The sequence below is a fragment of the Chrysemys picta genome, chromosome 8 (assembly GCF_011386835.1).
Source record: "Chrysemys picta bellii isolate R12L10 chromosome 8, ASM1138683v2, whole genome shotgun sequence".
Taxonomy (NCBI): domain Eukaryota; kingdom Metazoa; phylum Chordata; order Testudines; family Emydidae; genus Chrysemys; species Chrysemys picta.
The window spans coordinates 92,800,614-92,818,458 of NC_088798.1; the positions used below are offsets into that span (position 1 = coordinate 92,800,614).

A 17,845-nucleotide genomic window follows, 5' to 3' on the forward strand; every position below is an offset into this window, starting at 1 on the left:
TTATATATTAGGCCTTTTGAATTCACATATCTCAAAGGCTATTCTAGCATCCGTGGGTGCAACACTTTTAAAGGGTTATTTATCTAAAAACAAGTGTGTTGTGGTTTATTGTTATTGGAAGACAACGTAAAGCAGGTTAATATTGTACTGTAATTCTTAGTGACCTCAGAAGCTCACGTGTGCTTTCATTGACTAATAAAACACAACAAAACTGTTATTGGAGACAGGCCATAAGTTGGAATTCAAACCTCTTTGAAAAATCTAGATCTGAATCTGTCTCTGTAGTTCTGGTTCTGAGGGGGGCCTATTTTCCAGTTCCATATCTTACAAGAATCTCAGGAGATTTCTAGCATCCAAGATGTGAGAATATTATTGCAAGAACAAATTGCACATACTTGGTGCCATTGAGTCCTAACCCTAATAAACTAGATCCAGACAGTACTTTCTCAGCATATTTCAGGATCTAATCTCCCGGAGGTGATGAGAAATAAAGTGCAAACTAATGCTTTTGATCTTGCTAGAGCATGATTATGGCTGCATATCTACAACATATTGTTAGGTTAAAAAAAAGCAGATTGGGAAGAAAACTGTATTTCTATATGGAGGGCTTAAGTTTTTGAACAGCAGTTTCCCTAAATGCCACTGTTTCTTTGCACCGTCTCACTATCCTGTGGGATCAGCTCCCACCTGAGATTCCTAATACAATTAAGAAACAAACAAAATTCAGTTTCTTGACTTTTCAGCAGCAGAAATGCTCCTTTGGTATCCCCCTTTGTTCAGTTGCTGAAATGTCCTTTTAGTCCTCAGCGCGTATACAAGCCAACTGCAAAAACCAGTTCAATTTGACCTCTCCCTTGACATTTCATATTGATTTTCCTCTATCCTTCAGAGGCATCGGTCTTCAGTCAATTGCAGCTCAGCAGATGTGAGAGTCGGAATTGAGACAGTTCATCAAAGTTCAAAATGAAAAAGCAACATTGGGTTTTGGAGATGAATTCTCTAAAGGAGATATTTAATAACTGCCCGTGTGTAATCAAAATGCAGACCATATCAGTGTACATCCAGTCATATCTATTAACCTTTTAATAAGTATTTGGGTGCAACACACTGCTTAGGGTCAGCTTTAACATATGTGTTTCTGTTTTCACAGCAGACTTGCTCTTTGTAGTCAAAGCTCTGTTAAGCCACTACCTCTTTCCATGCAAGGTAGCTTGTAGTTGCCTTTGTGCATGAAGGAGAGAATACTACCGTACATTTATATAAAGCCTACTCTCCGGATATTTCAGTATTAATTAAGACTCACTTACCTACCTCAGAGTGGTATTGTATGTGGATAAACTAATGTGTAGAGAAGTCAAGTAACATGCCCCAGGTTACCCAGGAAGTTAGTAGAAATGGAATCCAAGGTCCTTGTTCTCCTGATCTAATCACCAATAACATTTCCTTTCAAGAGGACAAGAAGTGTAACTTGTGCTTCTGGTTACATTTTCTTCCCAGTTGAAAGAAAGCACCTGCCCTACATTAATCAATAATTGATCTTAAGATTTCACAGACCTGCACCAGGAAGATCTGGGTAACATTAATCTTTTGTTTGAGTTTTATAAGCCTCCAAATTAATAAAGATCTGAGTAAAAGCCTTCACCAAGAGTCCATGATCATTCACTACATTTCTCATGGGATCCAAACTAAAACCGGACCTCCAAACATCTATAAAGATTAGGAATTGGGAGTTGGAAATGATCTTTTCAGCTGACCCCATCTGACTCTGCATCTCAGTCCAGCTAATGCCAAAGGTTCCATCAGCTGGCATTACATTTGCAATCGTTCCTACTACCTCTGAGATTTTTGCTTTGTTCTCTTAACCACACAGAATTGATGGCGGAGATGCCAGTGAGGGTTCATTTGTATTAAAAGCAGAGAAACGCTCAGCATTTAAATAATTTCCCTCTCTCCCCCCCGCCCCCCGTGTTTTGGGAGGAAATATGGACGGAGAGAGAATACCACTCAGTTAAAGAGAAAATAGATTTGTTATGTAACATGGAATTAGCTGAAGAGCTCCCAAGAAATCCTCTCTGTGAGCTCAGCAGCCAGTGTCTGCTTCTGCAACCCCTTGCAAGCTTCCATCGAAGAAGCAAAAGTAACTCCGCCCACCCCCAGCTAACTCCATCACTCATTTAGCTTTTTTATTCATTACACCTGTTTTCACACTGGAGTCATGTGACTGGGTTTTCGGGAAGACTCTGAGGCTTATTAGTTTCTGAGCTGATACTCCTCCATCAGAAGTTGATGCCACTCTGTGGGTCCACCTTTAATACAGAGCTGTACCCTGGCTGAGCAGGTGCAGGGCTGTGGCAAGGATTACAAATAGCACCTGGAAGAAGTTTCATTCTTGGTTCTTGGAGGTAACTGAAGTGCTGTTATTGCTGCTTAAAGCCAAAAAAGAAGCTTTTCACCATCCCATGGACTTGCCCTTCTTTTCCCTTTCCACAGGGCTGTCTGAGCCCAACCCAGGTAATGTCGAATAGATAACAAACTCCATTTCCTTTAACCGTGAATGTAAATCTCAATGAAGAAATCCACATTGCTTGTACTGGGAACAGTTACTGCATATGGTGGAACAGAACTATTTCACTCTGAGCAGCACATCACTGCAGGTGGCAGTGTGATTTGTGATGCATTGCACCTGTAGCCATGTTTGTACAGGACAGGTCAAGGGCCACAAGTCTGTGCAGGTGGGTAAGAGGAATAGGGTGCACTGACCTTTTCCTTACTCTTGCACAAGGGTCAGGCAACTTCATAATCTTGCTGATCTCCTGAGCTCCCTCACAGAGCCTCTCAAGATGCAAACCACTCCAAAAAGAGTGGGGGGAGGGTAGGCCATAATTCTCCTGCTCTTCCACAGTGCCAAGCAGAGCTGTTGGGGGTCCCCAGGGGGGAGGGACTGCACCATACTAAAGGAGGAGTGTGCTTGTGGACCATCCCGCGTACTACGGCGAGAGCTCCCCTTTGGATAAAGTGGCCCTGCCCTGCCCTGTACTCAGGGCTGTGGCTGAAACTGTACACCTTTCAGTGACCCTACGTTGCAGATGAATTTGGTTCACTTGGTTAACTACATAATGCAATCATAATTAGCACTGGTGCATTTCTCCCTCCAAGTATGTTACCAAAATTACCTTATTAATCTTCTCTCTCCCCCTGTGAGGCAAAGAAGTAAGTGGTGTTATGCCTGTCTTGCGGAGCAGGAAAGTGAGGTAGAAAGGTTAAGTGTCTTGTCCATGGTCAACTGGGGTCAGCATTCAGGAGTTCCTGCTTTCTAGTTCTGTGCCCAGGACATACCTGGGTCTCGCATACCTATTTCAGGGCTGGACCAGACTTAAAGCTTATTTTCCAGGATAAAGGAGAATTAGTCTCCTTATGTATTATGTTAATGCTGTCTGTATTCTCTTTATGATGAATTTTGTGCTTTGACTGAGGTTTGACTTTGTTTATGAAGAAAGGGGAGGAGCAGAGGGATAATTTATTTATCCATGAAAGCTCTGCTCTGCTGTGACATCTGGTTTTCACTGGGGTCATGTATATTCCCTAGCTTTACAGGTGAGCTGACTGAGATTCAAATTACTTGCCTGAGGCCGAACAGTCAGTGGATTATTCATATGAGAACACAAGGCCCTCCTGATTCCAGCTGTTTGCAGCAAGTACTACCAGGTCTCACAGCCTCTATTCTACTCGGCCTGATTTTCCTCACACTTACATTGGGGCGAGCCAGGAGTAACTCCCACAAAGTCAATGGCGTTATAATGGTGTGAGAGGAAAATAAGACCTCATTGTGTCTCCCTGTGTGCGTATACAATGTCTAGCACATATAGGGTACTACCGCAGTGTAAATTATAATTAAGGCTGTGAGTCTGTCATGGAAGTCCCAGATTCTGCGCCACCCTCCCCTCCCCCCGAGAGCAACAGCAGCGGTCTCAGGCCACACCCACCCTGCCCTTCCCCAGAGCAACAGCGGCGGTCTCAGGCTGTGTGTGGGCCCCCCCCACCCCAGCACTAGCGAAGGTCCTGGGCCATGCCCCCCCCCCCACCACCAGTAGTGGTCCCAAGCCATGTGCCATCACACACACCGCTTCCCCAAGCATCAGCAGTGGTCCCGGGCTGTTCGCCGCTGCCCCCTGCATCAGTAGCGTCCCCGGGCCACCCCAGAGCACGAGTGGCACCCCTGGGCCGCCCCCCTCCCCAGTGCACCTGCAGTACTGCCGGAGCTCCTTACACTGGGGTGAGCCAGGAGTAACTCCCCCAAAGTCAATGGAGTTATAATAGTGTGAGAGGAAAATAAGACCTTATTGTGTCTCCCTGTGTGTGTATACAATACCTAGCACATTTAGGGTGCTACTGCCATGTACATTATAATTGAGGCTTCGAGTCTGTCATGGAAGTCACAGATTCTGCGCCACCCCTCACCTCCCGCGAGCAGCAGCGGCGGTCTCAGGACATGCCCCCTGCCCTCCCTCTGAGCAGCAGCGGTGGTCTCAGGCTGCACGCCGCCCCTCCAGCACCAGCGAAGGTCCTGGGATGCGTTTTCCCCCCCCCCCATGGTGGTCCCAAGTCATGCGCCACATTCCCTCCCCCCCTCCCCCCCCTGCACCAGCAGCAGCGGTCCTGGTCTACGCACTGCCACCCCTGCACCAACTGCATCCCCAGGCCACCGCTGGGCTTCCCCCCTCCCCAATGAACCCACAGTGCCACCAGAGCCCCCCCTCCAGACCAAGATTTAGTCAGGGGTATACAGTACAAGTCATGGACTGATCATGGCTGTAAATTTTTGTTTACTGCCTGTGACGTGTCCATGCCTTTTACTACAAATACCCATGACTAAATCTTAGCCTTAATTATAATGGGTTCTGTACATTGTAGCAAGAGCATTAATGGAAGACCTTGCAAGGATGACACCCTGCATGCTAGCCTGTGGTTACCTTTAGCCATCCCCTTGTGGATAACCTTGCTGTTTCTAACCCAGCTGAATATAGACCTGTGTTTAAACATAACTCCCAATTAAACCCCACTGTGCTGTTAAGCAAGGGACACTCTCAATACTGCCCTTTGGAAAGCTCAGTGGGTAATAACTATATTATATGATTTGTCCATTCAAGTAGGATTCAGATTGATTGCCTCAAAATCCTTTCCACTATCAGATTGCTTAATGCTGCTAGTCATCCTCTCTGCTGTATGACTTTAAATTGTTGATGAGAGAGAGAGAGAGAGAGAGAGAGAAGTGAAGGGTGGGGAGAAAGCAGGAGAGACTGAACCAGTTTATCAAACTGTGGATACTTGGAAACTAAGGGTAGTGCAGAGGTCACTGAATCATTTGAGTGAATAACTCCTTGCCACATCCAGTACAACTGGTGACTGGAATGCCTACTGCACTGGCAGTGGAAGAAGAGGGAAGTTTATTTCAATGGAGAGAGAGAGAGAGAGAGTGCGCATGCGTGTATATCCATCCATTTCCATCCCTCCTGAAATGTTCACAGCTGCAAAGGGTGGCGAAATCCACTTGGCCTCCCTTCTTAACTTTTCCACTTTTAATGGCCTCAGACTCTATATAAATGTTTAGCTGTCTAAATACCTCTGATGGTGGAGTTAAAATATCATTGGCATAGCAAGCCCACCACGGAATGAATGTATTAACTCTGATCAGACCCCTCTCATGATCACTTGGTGGGACGCATGGTGGTTGGTAAGCACTTGCCCTAGAGTACCAGGAACTCAAAGGGATCAAAGTCTGCTTTTTATCATTTCCCTCTTTGTATGAGGCTTTCTGTTGAGGGTTTGTCCCGGGTTTTTCACTGTGTGTGTCAGCTCTTATGTTTCCAGCATTAATGCTCTTAAAGCTTTCACAGACTGAACCCTGTCCTCTCTTCATGACTCCTTCCCTCCCAAAAAAGGTCCTACCCATTCTTCATGATTTATTTGCTACAATCAGCAGCATCTCATCCATGCACTCCCACAGGGGCTAATACAGAGGTAGACTAGTTAAACTTATCAGCACCCAGACTGATCAAATGAACTGTTCCCTTTACTCTAAGAACTCCTTACCTAGGGAAGTTTTACCATTAGCAGGATGAAAGATCCTTGGGCTTGGGAGAGAAACTCTTCAGAGTCTCTTCTGCCAAGGAATCAGAGGGGGATTGGCGCATAGGCCCACAAGTACCATATGGATCACCAGGGAGTCACTGGGAGCACTAGGACAGTATTTCTATGTGAATGAGTGGCAGGGCACCGATGAGCCCCTCAAGGAAAGAGTGCAGAGGAAACTGTGAGTAGCCCACGTAGGAGACTATATGGCCCTATAAGACAAAGTCCTGGCTGGGATGATTTAGTTGGGATTGATCCTGCTTTGAGCAGGGGGTTGGACTATATGACCTCCTGAGGTCTCTTCAATCCCTAATCTTCTATGTTTCTATGATAACCCAGACTTCATCGAGCAATTATGTGCTTTGTCTGCATTTCTTTTCCAGTCAGACTCTCCTTGACTGGTCTGTGCATGGTGGATAACTCATACATCTTATGCAGTGCTGATGGTGTTACAAAAGCTGGACTGTGGCATCCTAATGAATCTGAAATACTGCGAAAGCTGGATGCCAAATAGAAAAGGCACAGTGAGAACAATGTATAGCCTCAGCCTTCTAGGAAGTGTATTAAAGGATTGGGAATTGTATGGAGTTTTGTTAATCTCTCTCCTAGGCTGATATTTCTGCCCTACAGAGAGACAATGATATTTTCCCCTCATATAGAGACGTGATTGACAATTTCTACCATAATGGGACAAAATTGGCAATTTTCCTGCAGAGCAAAGCAGGTGACAATTTTCCTTTGGAGAGACACAAGGCAACAGTTTTCCCATGGAGAGGCAGTGCACTCCCATAAAGAGCTGCATCTGACAATTTCTCCATAGAGAGAGACTCACCCAATCATTTTCCCCAAGGAGGGAATCGTCCAACAGTATTTTCCATTTAGACAAGGCTTCACGTGGGCAGTGTTGTAGATGCAGCTCAAACGAGAGCTGAGCTGATCGCTGAGCAGGCCTTAAGCAGCCCTCTCCTACTGGCAGTTAGGGAGTGCAGTATTGAACCACTGTCACTCTAGTGTATTTCTTATGTGTTAAGGCATGTAGGTCAGCACTCAGGCACTTTCGAAAATCCCACTAGGCACCTACCTGCATTTTTAGGTGCTTAAATACCTTTAAAATCTGGACAAGAGCCATCCTTTTCCTTGAATTTTAACATGAATTGGGGACCCTTCGCTGTTTCAGAATTATACTATGAGCAACCAATATTTCTCTCCTGAGGTGTGAACCTTTCCCAATCCCTCTACGTAATACAGAATGAGCTCCTGTTGCACAGAATAATAGGCCAACAGACCTAAAGGAAACAATTAACTAGCCCCTTGTGCAGAATCTCCAGAGGAGGAGAAACAGTTTTGTCTGGACTTTCTGTGCCGTCATGATCGGCTGTTTGGGTCAACCGTCTCCCTCCTCTTTCACCTCAGCTTCACTCCACACCTGTCCCTCTTGCCTTCTTCTCCCTGCCCTTTGGCCTTCACATGTCCTCCTAACTAACTCTCCTCCCCTTCCCCCGAACAATCATGGAAGAAACATGCCGTTTGCTGCCATCACAGTGTTCACTGTGCCTGTGTGTTCCAGTCCTTCCCCCTCCTTGTGTCTGCCCTATCTATTTAAAAGAAACAGCCTCTTGCTCCATCCTGGCTTCTTTTCACAGCACAGAAAATGTTTAGCATTTCCTGATGTTGCCTCTCCTCTGTCTTTACTTGCTGTGATGAAATCTTTTACCTGAATGGAAATCAGTTGTCTCCAATGGGACTCCTTGTTACATCTGCACTGAGGGGTGACATTGCGCCAAATATGCTGGGACAGGCTTGAATTAGTAGTTGCCAATGGAATCGCCAAGGAAGCCAATTGTTGTGGCAGCATGGAATCAGAAACTGTGAGGCTGTGCTGAGTGGCGAGGCCTCCTGTGGTCTCTGGTAACAATGCGATTCATAGACTTCTACATTTCCAGTCAGCATTGGTTATTTATTGTGATTAAAGTTTAAATGGAGAAAAGACCATAACAAAGCCCTTGGTTGGTGCTGATCTTATTTATTGATGAGTAAACCTCAGTCCAAGTAGTGGGTTTGAAGCTGCCTTGCAAAAAGGATCCTACTGGAGATGGGCTGAATTTCAGCGAAGATCCAGTGTTATGGGGTGTTTTGGCTCCAGAATTTTCATTCAGGCCCATCTCTAAATCTTTTCCTGCTTCTTGCAGTTCTGGTTTTCCAGCCTATCTGAGAAGTGACAGGGTCCCAACGTTGCAGACATAGGGACCTGTTTTACATAAAAGAATTTTGGCCCATACTTGAATCAAGACATTTGGAAATTATGGCCTCTTTTGTAGCCATGACTGGACACTTCCTTTGTCCCACATGCACATTTCCTCATTCTTCAGCATGGATGTGCCCCATGGTGGAAGGTGATGGAGACATCTGTGAAAGTAACGGTCCTCCCTGCTTTTGAGTCCCCCATTTTCTGGGACCCTTCTCAGGGCATTCAGGAGAAGTAGATGCCTGGTCACTTCCTTGGGCTGCTCTGAAGAGCCTTTTTCCCCCTGGCAGTGGCTTTTCATTTGACTTCAGACCTCTGGAATGAGGGCAAGGTTGGCACAGCATATACAATGACTGTTGAAGATTGGGGTTAAAAAGATGATCAGTAAAAAAGGCAAATGTAATAATAACAATAACAACCTGTACAAAAAGAGCATGGGGAAAAGCAATGGAGTAGATTTTGACATTCAGCCGAGAGGGAATCTCACTCCCAAGAACAATAGCCTGTGGAATATTCAGTTCCTGGTGAAATGTATCAAAAATTTGCCTTGTTGTTTTTTTAACACCACCATTGTCTTGTTCTTGCTGGTATTTCCCATTCATTCATAGTATTCTTCAGATATTCCGGAGCTTTTTTGTTGTTGCTGTTTGTAGTTTTTGACATTTCCCAGTTCTACAGCATCAGCAATAATTCCTTCTGCTTGTGTGCTATATATTTAACACTTCCAGCCTTGACACAAGCTCATACACATACGTACACACCGAATGGAAATGATGCAGCCATTAAAGAAAGCCTCATGAGTCAGTCCACCTGGTGCGAGCAAACCTGTAATTATTACACCGAAGACATGAGCTCTCTGCAGACCAGCTCAGATCTTTTATTTTCTGTTGTTGTTGCGGTGTTGGTTTTTTATTTATTTATTTTAAAAAACCTGCAGGTCAGCAGAATTCCTGCTGGCGATTAAAGGAGCCCAACTTGGATCCTGCTGTGAGCTACGCCATTCTGATTTGTAGAGAGATCATTTGTTCTGGCACTTCAGGCAATTTCCCCGCCCCCCTCCCCATCCTACTCCAGAACTCAGGAGTTCGCAGCCCAGCACTCAGATAGGGGATAATAACATTGAACAAATGTTTGCACTCAGTATGGTCTTCTGAAAGTCAATCTCTGGCAGCACTTTTTGTGGTACATGAAACAGTCAGGCTGGCTGCCAGGTTAAGCCACTTATTTTCTAGACAGAAGGTGGGTCTGAATATTAGCCCAACTGTCAATGGAACAGCAGTGGAGGGGTTTTTCTAAAAAGAATTTCAGTGCTAGTGAAAGGGACTGGATGGAGACTGGAGTCCTCTCTTCAACCACGGCACAAGGGTAGCCCGTGCAACAGCAACACAAACTTGCACCATGACACCCTGCCTCAACCCTAACCTGTAGTGACCATCTGTAGAGATGGATCAGACCTGATAGATGGCCCACTCAGTCCTCAGCCTCTGTTGATGCCACCAGCAAGGGTCTATATGTGATGAGGACCACACGTTTTTGAGAGAGACACATGTCCTGCTGATGACATTCAGAAATTTAATTTTATAAATGGGCCCCAAATTGCTGAACTTCATTGGTCCTCAGCCTCTATTGATGCCACCAACAAGGGTCCATATGTGATGAGGACCACAAGGTTTTGAGAGAGAGACATTGACATTCAGAAATTTAATTTTATAAATGGGTCCCAAATTGCTGAACTTCATTGGTCTCCTTTGTAAACTGCTCAAATTGTGATGTATTCAGGGAGTAACAAGATTAAGCTGTATGTTTGCAGTAGCTATGAAATTTTACATCGACTTCCAGTTGCTCATCACTTTGATTTTCAGCAAGCAGGAATAGTGTGTAAGGCTTTACGTTTTTGGGCTAGTGTTGCATTGTTGATATATTGATCTCCTATGGTCGTCCTTGCTCATTGCACTTATTAAAGATGAAGTAGCTTCAACTATGCAGGGTAAAATCCTTCAAATATGGGCATTTTGTCTACTTTATGTCAAATCCAGACCCAGTATAAATGGGGATGCAATTCCACTGATTCCAATCGAGTTGTATCTCCTTATAGCAGAGCCAGTTTTGCCAGTTTTAGCCCTGCAATTCTTGTGTTCTCCACCTTTTGGATTCATTCCAGCTGTGCAGTCAAAGTGACGCCTCATTTTGTAATGCTGCATTTTAATTTAGGAAATTAATATTTTGTAGTGCATGATTTATAATGACTCTCTGAACAGCACTGTAGGGTGCCTTGCACATGAATGATGAAATGCAACTAAAGATTGTACTGTATAGTTTAAAACTGTCAGACAAAATTGAATGGTGAGAAAGCATGACAGTCTCACTGGTCATTGCATTTTGGTGCGCGACCTTTGTGCTGAAAATGTCTCTCTAAGATCTCAGAACACCAACGCCAGCTTTTCCTTATCATGATGTAAAGAGGCGGAACTCAAGGGAAAAAATGAAGTTTCACCCCCAAAAAGAGCCTAATGTGCAAGGTTTTAGTGTCGCACTGACACCAACATCAATGTGAGTTTAGGGTCCCCAGCACCATGAAGGATCAGGCTCAAATGCTGAAGGGTTCTTAGGAAAAAGTAGGGACAAAACTGAGTTTGGCTCAAATTTCCCTTCTTTCTCTCGATATTTTAATGTTGCACATTCAGATGCCGATATCGGAAGAAACTTACCCTGTGGGCTGGTTAATTAAATAAATGTCCATTATGGGATTTCTTGCACCTTCCTCTGAGGCACCAGGTGCTGGCTACTGTCAGAAACAGATTACTGGGTTAGATGAACCTAAGGTCTGATGTAGAATGGCAATTCCTATGTTCCTATCCTTTTGTTACCATCCTTTCTATACAAATACAGTCACTGATTTGCCACTAAATACTGTCCAAGCAGACACATTAGAACATTCCAACTGGCCATGTTAGCCCAGGCCCTGATTCAGGAAAGCACTTAAGTTAATCATATGCTTACATGCTTTCCTAATTTGGGGCCCCAGTGTGCCATTGTTGCATGACCAGTTTTCCTCTAAGATCGTATTGATTCAACTTACAGCATGTTTTATGTTGCCGTTTTTCTTTTGTTCTGCAGTTTTTGAAGAGCCTGAAGACCCAAGTAACAGATCATTTTTTTCTGAGATCATCTCCTCAATTTCTGATGTTAAATTCAGTCACAGTGGAAGGTATATCATGACCAGGGACTATCTCACCGTCAAAGTATGGGACCTGAACATGGAGAACAGGCCTATTGAGACATACCAGGTATTTCATCTTCAAGGCTGATGGGACAAGAAACATTTAAAACTAAATAGGAACAGTTGTAGGGATTTGGAATAAATGGGAAAGGACCAGATTTCACCTTTCAGTGATGGGTGCACAAGTTCGTGATAGAAAGGGTTAGGGTAAACATACAAAGTATAAGAACCTGCCCCTACTCCCACAGAAGTTTTGCCTGTGATTTCAGTGGGAGCATATCTATAAAATATGAGCTTGAGTGACTTGATAAATTATAACCTTCTTGATTTTTTTCCTTTTATGATTTTGGATGGGTTGGTGAAACTAATTTGGTGAAAGTGAGGAATTGATTTTCAGGCATATTTTGGACAGGTGTTGTGCAGAGTGCCCCAGTAGACCTTCCTTAATCCAGACCTGCAGCACCAGATACCATTCCAATGCTGAGTCCCTTAACACAAACCTGTCACTGTTCTTCAGCCCACTGGGGACTTGAGCCATCTTTGAAATGGTAACATTCATTTTTCATAGGCTAGACTGTAAAATGATTGAAAGTGCATATACAACTGAACACACTTAAACACGCCATCCAACTCCATTTAGAGAACACAGTGAACCAGTCAATATATCCATCAATGCCTTTGTTTGAGGATGTATTAGTAAGTACTACAGCAGGAACAAACTTCACATTTGTAAGGCACTGGGCTATATAGGTGAAATGCAGAACTAACAAGCAGTGAGTAGATGTTGAAGGTTCAATGCTGACAAACTGGCTATGCTTTTTGATGTGTTTTGGATCTTTGATTATTAGCGGTACATATGCCCAATGGCCTGTGATGGGATGTTAGACGGGGTGGGATCTGAGTTACTACAGAGAATTCTTTCCTGGGTGTCTGCCTGGTGAGTCTTGCCCACATGCTCAGGGTTTAGCTGATTGCCATATTTGGGGTCGGGAAGGAATTTTCCTCCAGGGCAGATTGGCAGAGGCCCTGGGGGTTTTTCGCCTTCCTCTGCAGCGTGGGGCACTGGTCACTTACTGGAAGATTCTCTGCACCTTGAAGTCTTTAAACCATGATTTGAGGACTTCAGTAGCTCAGACATAGGTTAGGGGTTTATTACCGGAGTGGGTGGGTGAGATTCTGTGGCCTGCGTTGTGCAGGAGGTCAGACTAGACGATCATGACGGTCCCTTCTGACCTTAAAGTCTATGACTGTATGACTTCAGGCTTTAGCAGAACTTCCACAAAGCACAGTCTTGTTTTCATTCCACGGCCTTGTGTCTTTGCTGTTAGGTACACGATTACCTCCGAAGCAAGCTGTGCTCGCTCTATGAGAATGACTGCATCTTCGATAAATTTGAATGTGTGTGGAATGGGTCTGACAGGTGAGACGCATCATCATGAATTATAAGAGGGGATTTTTCTCTGACGGTTCCCCAAACCACCCATTGTATTATTCGTTCTGCACTCAAAATGTGCTGTCAGTTTGGGAGGATTTTTCTTACACAGCAGAGAAGTTGAATTCCTGTGTTAAGTGCAAAATGTAACGCAACCTTAACCACAACCAGTATGGACATAATACTATTGGCTCTTCTCTCCCTTCTGCTCTGTAGTTCTTTCACTGACCTCTTTGTGGGTGACATGAATGTTTGGTGCACAGTTTGGAGTTCTTTTCATAAATATATGGATAGAAACAGAGATTGGCCTAACCCAGAACCGCATGTTCAAACTCCTCCAAATTTCAGGCATTATTGGGGGTGGGGAGGTGCTGTCAGATTCAAATCATTGAATTTGAATCTATGCCTGAAGTTTTGGTACCACATCATCCAAACTTTCTGGTTCTGGTTTGGATGTGGTTGAAATCTCAGGAGACCAGTTGTTCATGTGGAGATTTTGGCTCAAGAAGATGACGATATAGTTTGGCCCAAAATTGCAGAAATTCTTGCATTAGTCACACCATTCAAGGTGGCAGAAATCAAGTAGGATTGCCTGATTTTGTACGATTTCTGCAATTGTGGGCCAAAATCTTATGCAAATTCAGCACCCTCAAAACATAAACCCAGGATTAATTGGGCCTTGAGCCCAAATCCCATATCTAATCTGGTTCCAAATAATGCCTCCTTGCAAGGTTGGGGTTTTTTGCATTTAATAATGGGTGAAATTCAGAGTACAGGTCAGAAAAAATTCATGTCGAACTATGAGATTCTTATTCAGTCTGTACTCCGGAAAAACTCACGGACTTCCATGGGAATTCTCCTTGAATAAGTACTGAGAAAAGACTTGATGAGATGTATGGGCTTATTTAAATATATCCAAAGATCTTTGGTCTGATAAAAGGAATGGAGTTCTCCAGAACTTCCTGATACTGGCTGGTTGGAAGTCCTGCAAGAATAACCTTTTTCAATGAACTTCTCACTCATCCAAGCCCAATAAATATAGAGGCATGGGGGAAAAAAATTAAAAACTCAAAGGAAAGTTACCAAAGTCATTCCTAGCCCTTGGGGAAGGAGGAAGGCCGCCATCTTGAGGTCAATCTATCACAAACCACTATGGCTAATTCAGGAGTGACATTGTCTCTCATCATGCCCTTATTGTCCAGAAGGATAGTGAATCTGATCTGATGCCTCAAGATTGGGGAAGGGAGAGTAAGACATAGAAGCTTAAGAGGCCCTAAGCTCTAGCTGCTGTGCCATCCTCATATGGCATAATTAACTCTCATCTGATCTTTCCACTTGCTTCACAGTGTCATAATGACCGGCTCCTACAACAATTTCTTCAGAATGTTTGACCGCAACACCAAGCGTGACGTAACCCTGGAGGCCTCTAGGGAAAACAGCAAACCCCGGGCCATACTCAAGCCCCGCAAAGTGTGCGTTGGGGGCAAACGGAGGAAAGACGAAATTAGCGTGGACAGTCTGGACTTCAGCAAAAAGATCTTGCATACAGCTTGGCATCCTTCAGAAAATATCATTGCAGTGGCCGCAACAAATAACCTGTATATATTCCAGGACAAGGTTAACTAGGAGGACAAGTTATTCTTTAGGAATCTCATGTACAGAATATTAGTAAACACAAGTTTTAAAATGTTTCTTTTCTTTTCCCTCTTCCCTGTTCATTTGTTTAATTATTCCTCTGCAGATACTGTGTAGAGGCATGCAAACAGATTCCAATATCCCCTACCTCCCACTCACCTTAAAGCAACGGGTTGGCAAACCCAGTAGGTACTGGTATCATGGTTTGTTTATTTTTTTTTTTTAAAGAGTTGAGAGCTAACAGATGTAATGATCCCTTCAATAACTGGCTTGGATTTCTGATGCTTTTATTACATCCAGTACTCTTTGGTGGTTCCTAGTGTTGTTTGGTTCTAGACGTCTGCTGGTTTAAATTGAGGTTAATACTGTAGTATGGTATTTAAAAATTCAATTAAGGTCAGAAAAGAAGGTGTGTGTATGTGTGTGTTGTTTCTAATTAAGCAATCCCAGAGTTCTTTTAGTATCATTTGAAATATTCCACTTGCAGAATGATGTTGCCCTTGCCAATGTTTTTTTTTAATTTGCCTTTTTTCTCCTGCATTTCTTCCCCCCCCCCCCCCCCCCCCAGTGGAGATAGCGAAACCAAACATAAAATGGAAAGATCAGATTTGCAGTGGACAGGTTTAAAATCGGGGGGGAGGGGAAGGGGAGGTAGGAGGGAAAGTTCAACTTTACACTCTAATCAAGGCTGCTACCTTCCTCCTTCGCATCCCACAGAAACTCTTAAGGATTTGGCTCTGTAGATACTGTGGTGCCTTTTTTTGGTATATGACATACCTTTATAAATAATGCTTCCAAAATGCATCTATTGCAAACCAAAATGAATCTGGGCTTTTCGTCTGCATTTCCTGTGTTTTGCTTTGGTCATTTTTAATTGTTCTGTTTTAATCTCTTGCATGTTATGACTGAGTCTCGCTCTTCCTTTTTAAAAAAAAAATATTTATTTATTTATATTTGAATGACACAATCTAAGTTACTAATTTATGACATTGTGGAAAAAAAAATACCACCACCACCACCACCACATACTGCTGTCTGCACCTGACCGCTTTGAAGAGAGGGTATCCATGGTTCTGTGGTATAATAGTAATAAATAAGAGCTCCTCCTCTTGGCAAGGCTGCCCCTAAGGATTACTCAGGTCCCTTCTTTATCTGAGCAATTGTACAATATAAAACTGAAATTTTATTCAATCTGTAGTCTACAATCTGTAGTCTACACCATGGCTACATGGTGGTCAATGTGCTGTGCATTCTTGCAGCTTGTGAACCCTGGGCAAAAGAGACAACAGCTGTGATTGTTGCAGTGAAATTTACTAGATTTTTTTTAAAGGCAAAGCATACTCTTTAAAGCCTCTTTTGTAAGGCATGAGTTGGATTTCCAGCATGTCCTGCAAGACTTACCGAGTCCTATACCTTACAAGAAAGACTGACTGCCACTTACTCAAGGGACATAAATACCATAAGGAAATTACACAAACTGCACAGCTACTGGGGACCTTCACTTAATATCTCTGGGGCAGGAGGAAGTCACTGTTGAAGTACTTGGAACCAAGCTTCTAATTATTATTTAACTACTTAATACCCTGTCAGCTGTTCATGAGACTGCTCAGGACAGGAACAGATAAGTTTGCCTTGTTTAAAGGAATGATTACAAGGGAAAAAATTATGCTGGCTTATAAATTTATTACAAAAAATTGCTTTCAGGAGTAACCTGTTTTTTAAAATGAAATGATTAAAAAATAGCAAAAGTAAACGTCTTTTTTTTTTTTTTAATTTCCTGTAAAGAGAGCCTGCACTCTGGCATCAGAAGTAAAATTGTCTCAAATGTGTATTGGTGTGGTTTCACTGATTGATGTGGTTTCTAAATGCTGCATGAGCTTAAACTTTTAATGCCAGGATTGTTCCTGGGGAGACTCAAAATCAGCTGTCTGTCAGTCTCTGATCATGCTGTTGGAAGTGCTGCTAGGCATGTCAGAGGGACCTAATAAATCCTCCTGTCTTAGTGAATGTGTGGGTAATTTGGGTGGCAGGGTGGCTCAGAGAGTGGTAGTGGGAAATAGAGCCTTTCACCTCCAGTTTGCTGGTTGGTCTCTATCCCAGGTCAGTACAGGCTTGATCCTGCCAGAGGCACAAGGGGTTGTGCTACTGCATGGATGGGATCCACAACAGTGCTGAGCAGTGTGGTGATCCTGTTGCATCCAGTGCAAAGAGCTTCGCTAATGTGGCAGCCATATAGCAGAGGTGAGCTCAGAGAGGGCAGAAAGGATGTGGTGATGGGTGGAGTCAAGGCATGGCACCACAACCCCAATGGAAGTGCATTCATCAAAAAGATGCCCCCCCCCACTACCACCAAATTCCCTTATGCCTACTGGCTGCAAGTAGAGGGGTAGGCAGGGCAGCTGCACCACAATCCAGTGGTGCTAAATATGGCAGCTGTGCTTAGCTTGCTCCCTCTAGGATCCAGGGAATCCTAAACCAAGATGGCATATCAGGGGGGAAAGCCTTCCCTTACCGTCTAATCACACCTGTAGGCTTCAAGACCAGCCAGGGAATGAGGCGAACACTGAAAAACAAACCATCCTCAAGAAGATTTGACAGAACAACTTGATCATATCAAGCTCCCTGTGAGTCTGCTTCTGCCTTGGCATTATTGCCATTAACCTTTAGTAAGCACCCAAGAGAGGTGTGTTGGTGAGAGACAAAGCACAGAGCGCTTATTGACTGCCAGCATGTGGCTCCGTCTGAGGTTTCTAAAACGCCTGGAAACATGTATAACCGCACTTTCAAAAGGGTCTGCTAATGACAGGGGCCTGTTTCACCAATGTGCTGCAGTACCCATTGAAATCAATGGTAGTTGCTCATATGGAGTGAGAAAAGAATTGGACCCAAGAATTTTATATTGTCCCTATTCTCTCTTGCACGCGCGCGCACACACACACATACCTACCTTTGTGATGAAGTTCCACAGCCATGACAGACATGCCATAGGACTTATCAAGGTTTCTCCCTATGAAGGAAAAGTAACTATGCTCATGGCTCTCTGTGAGGATCAGTACAGCCCCGGCGTAACTGGTGAATGGCAAGTTTTAGAGAAGTCCTAAAGTACAGGTCAATGGAGACTGGCGACTTCAGAAAAGGCACAGGTGAAAATGACGAATGAGCACATGCTACTGTAAATAGGTTC

General features: G+C 43.9%; 1 protein-coding gene across 5 annotated transcripts in view; it reads left to right on the forward strand.

Annotated features, from left to right (window-relative positions):
* The window catches only part of PPP2R2B (protein phosphatase 2 regulatory subunit Bbeta), a 243,761-nt gene extending 227,271 nt beyond the window's left edge, over nucleotides 1–16,490 (forward strand). For all 5 annotated transcript variants that reach the window (XM_042850852.2, XM_065554960.1, XM_042850853.2 and 2 more), the window contains 3 exons: nucleotides 11,492–11,661; nucleotides 12,923–13,014; nucleotides 14,373–16,490. In XM_042850852.2, the coding sequence (XP_042706786.1) occupies nucleotides 11,492–11,661; nucleotides 12,923–13,014; nucleotides 14,373–14,652 (542 nt within the window). In that variant the 3' untranslated portion in view covers nucleotides 14,653–16,490. The remainder of the gene's footprint in view (nucleotides 1–11,491; nucleotides 11,662–12,922; nucleotides 13,015–14,372) is intronic.
* Nucleotides 16,491–17,845: the final 1,355 nt, after the last annotated feature.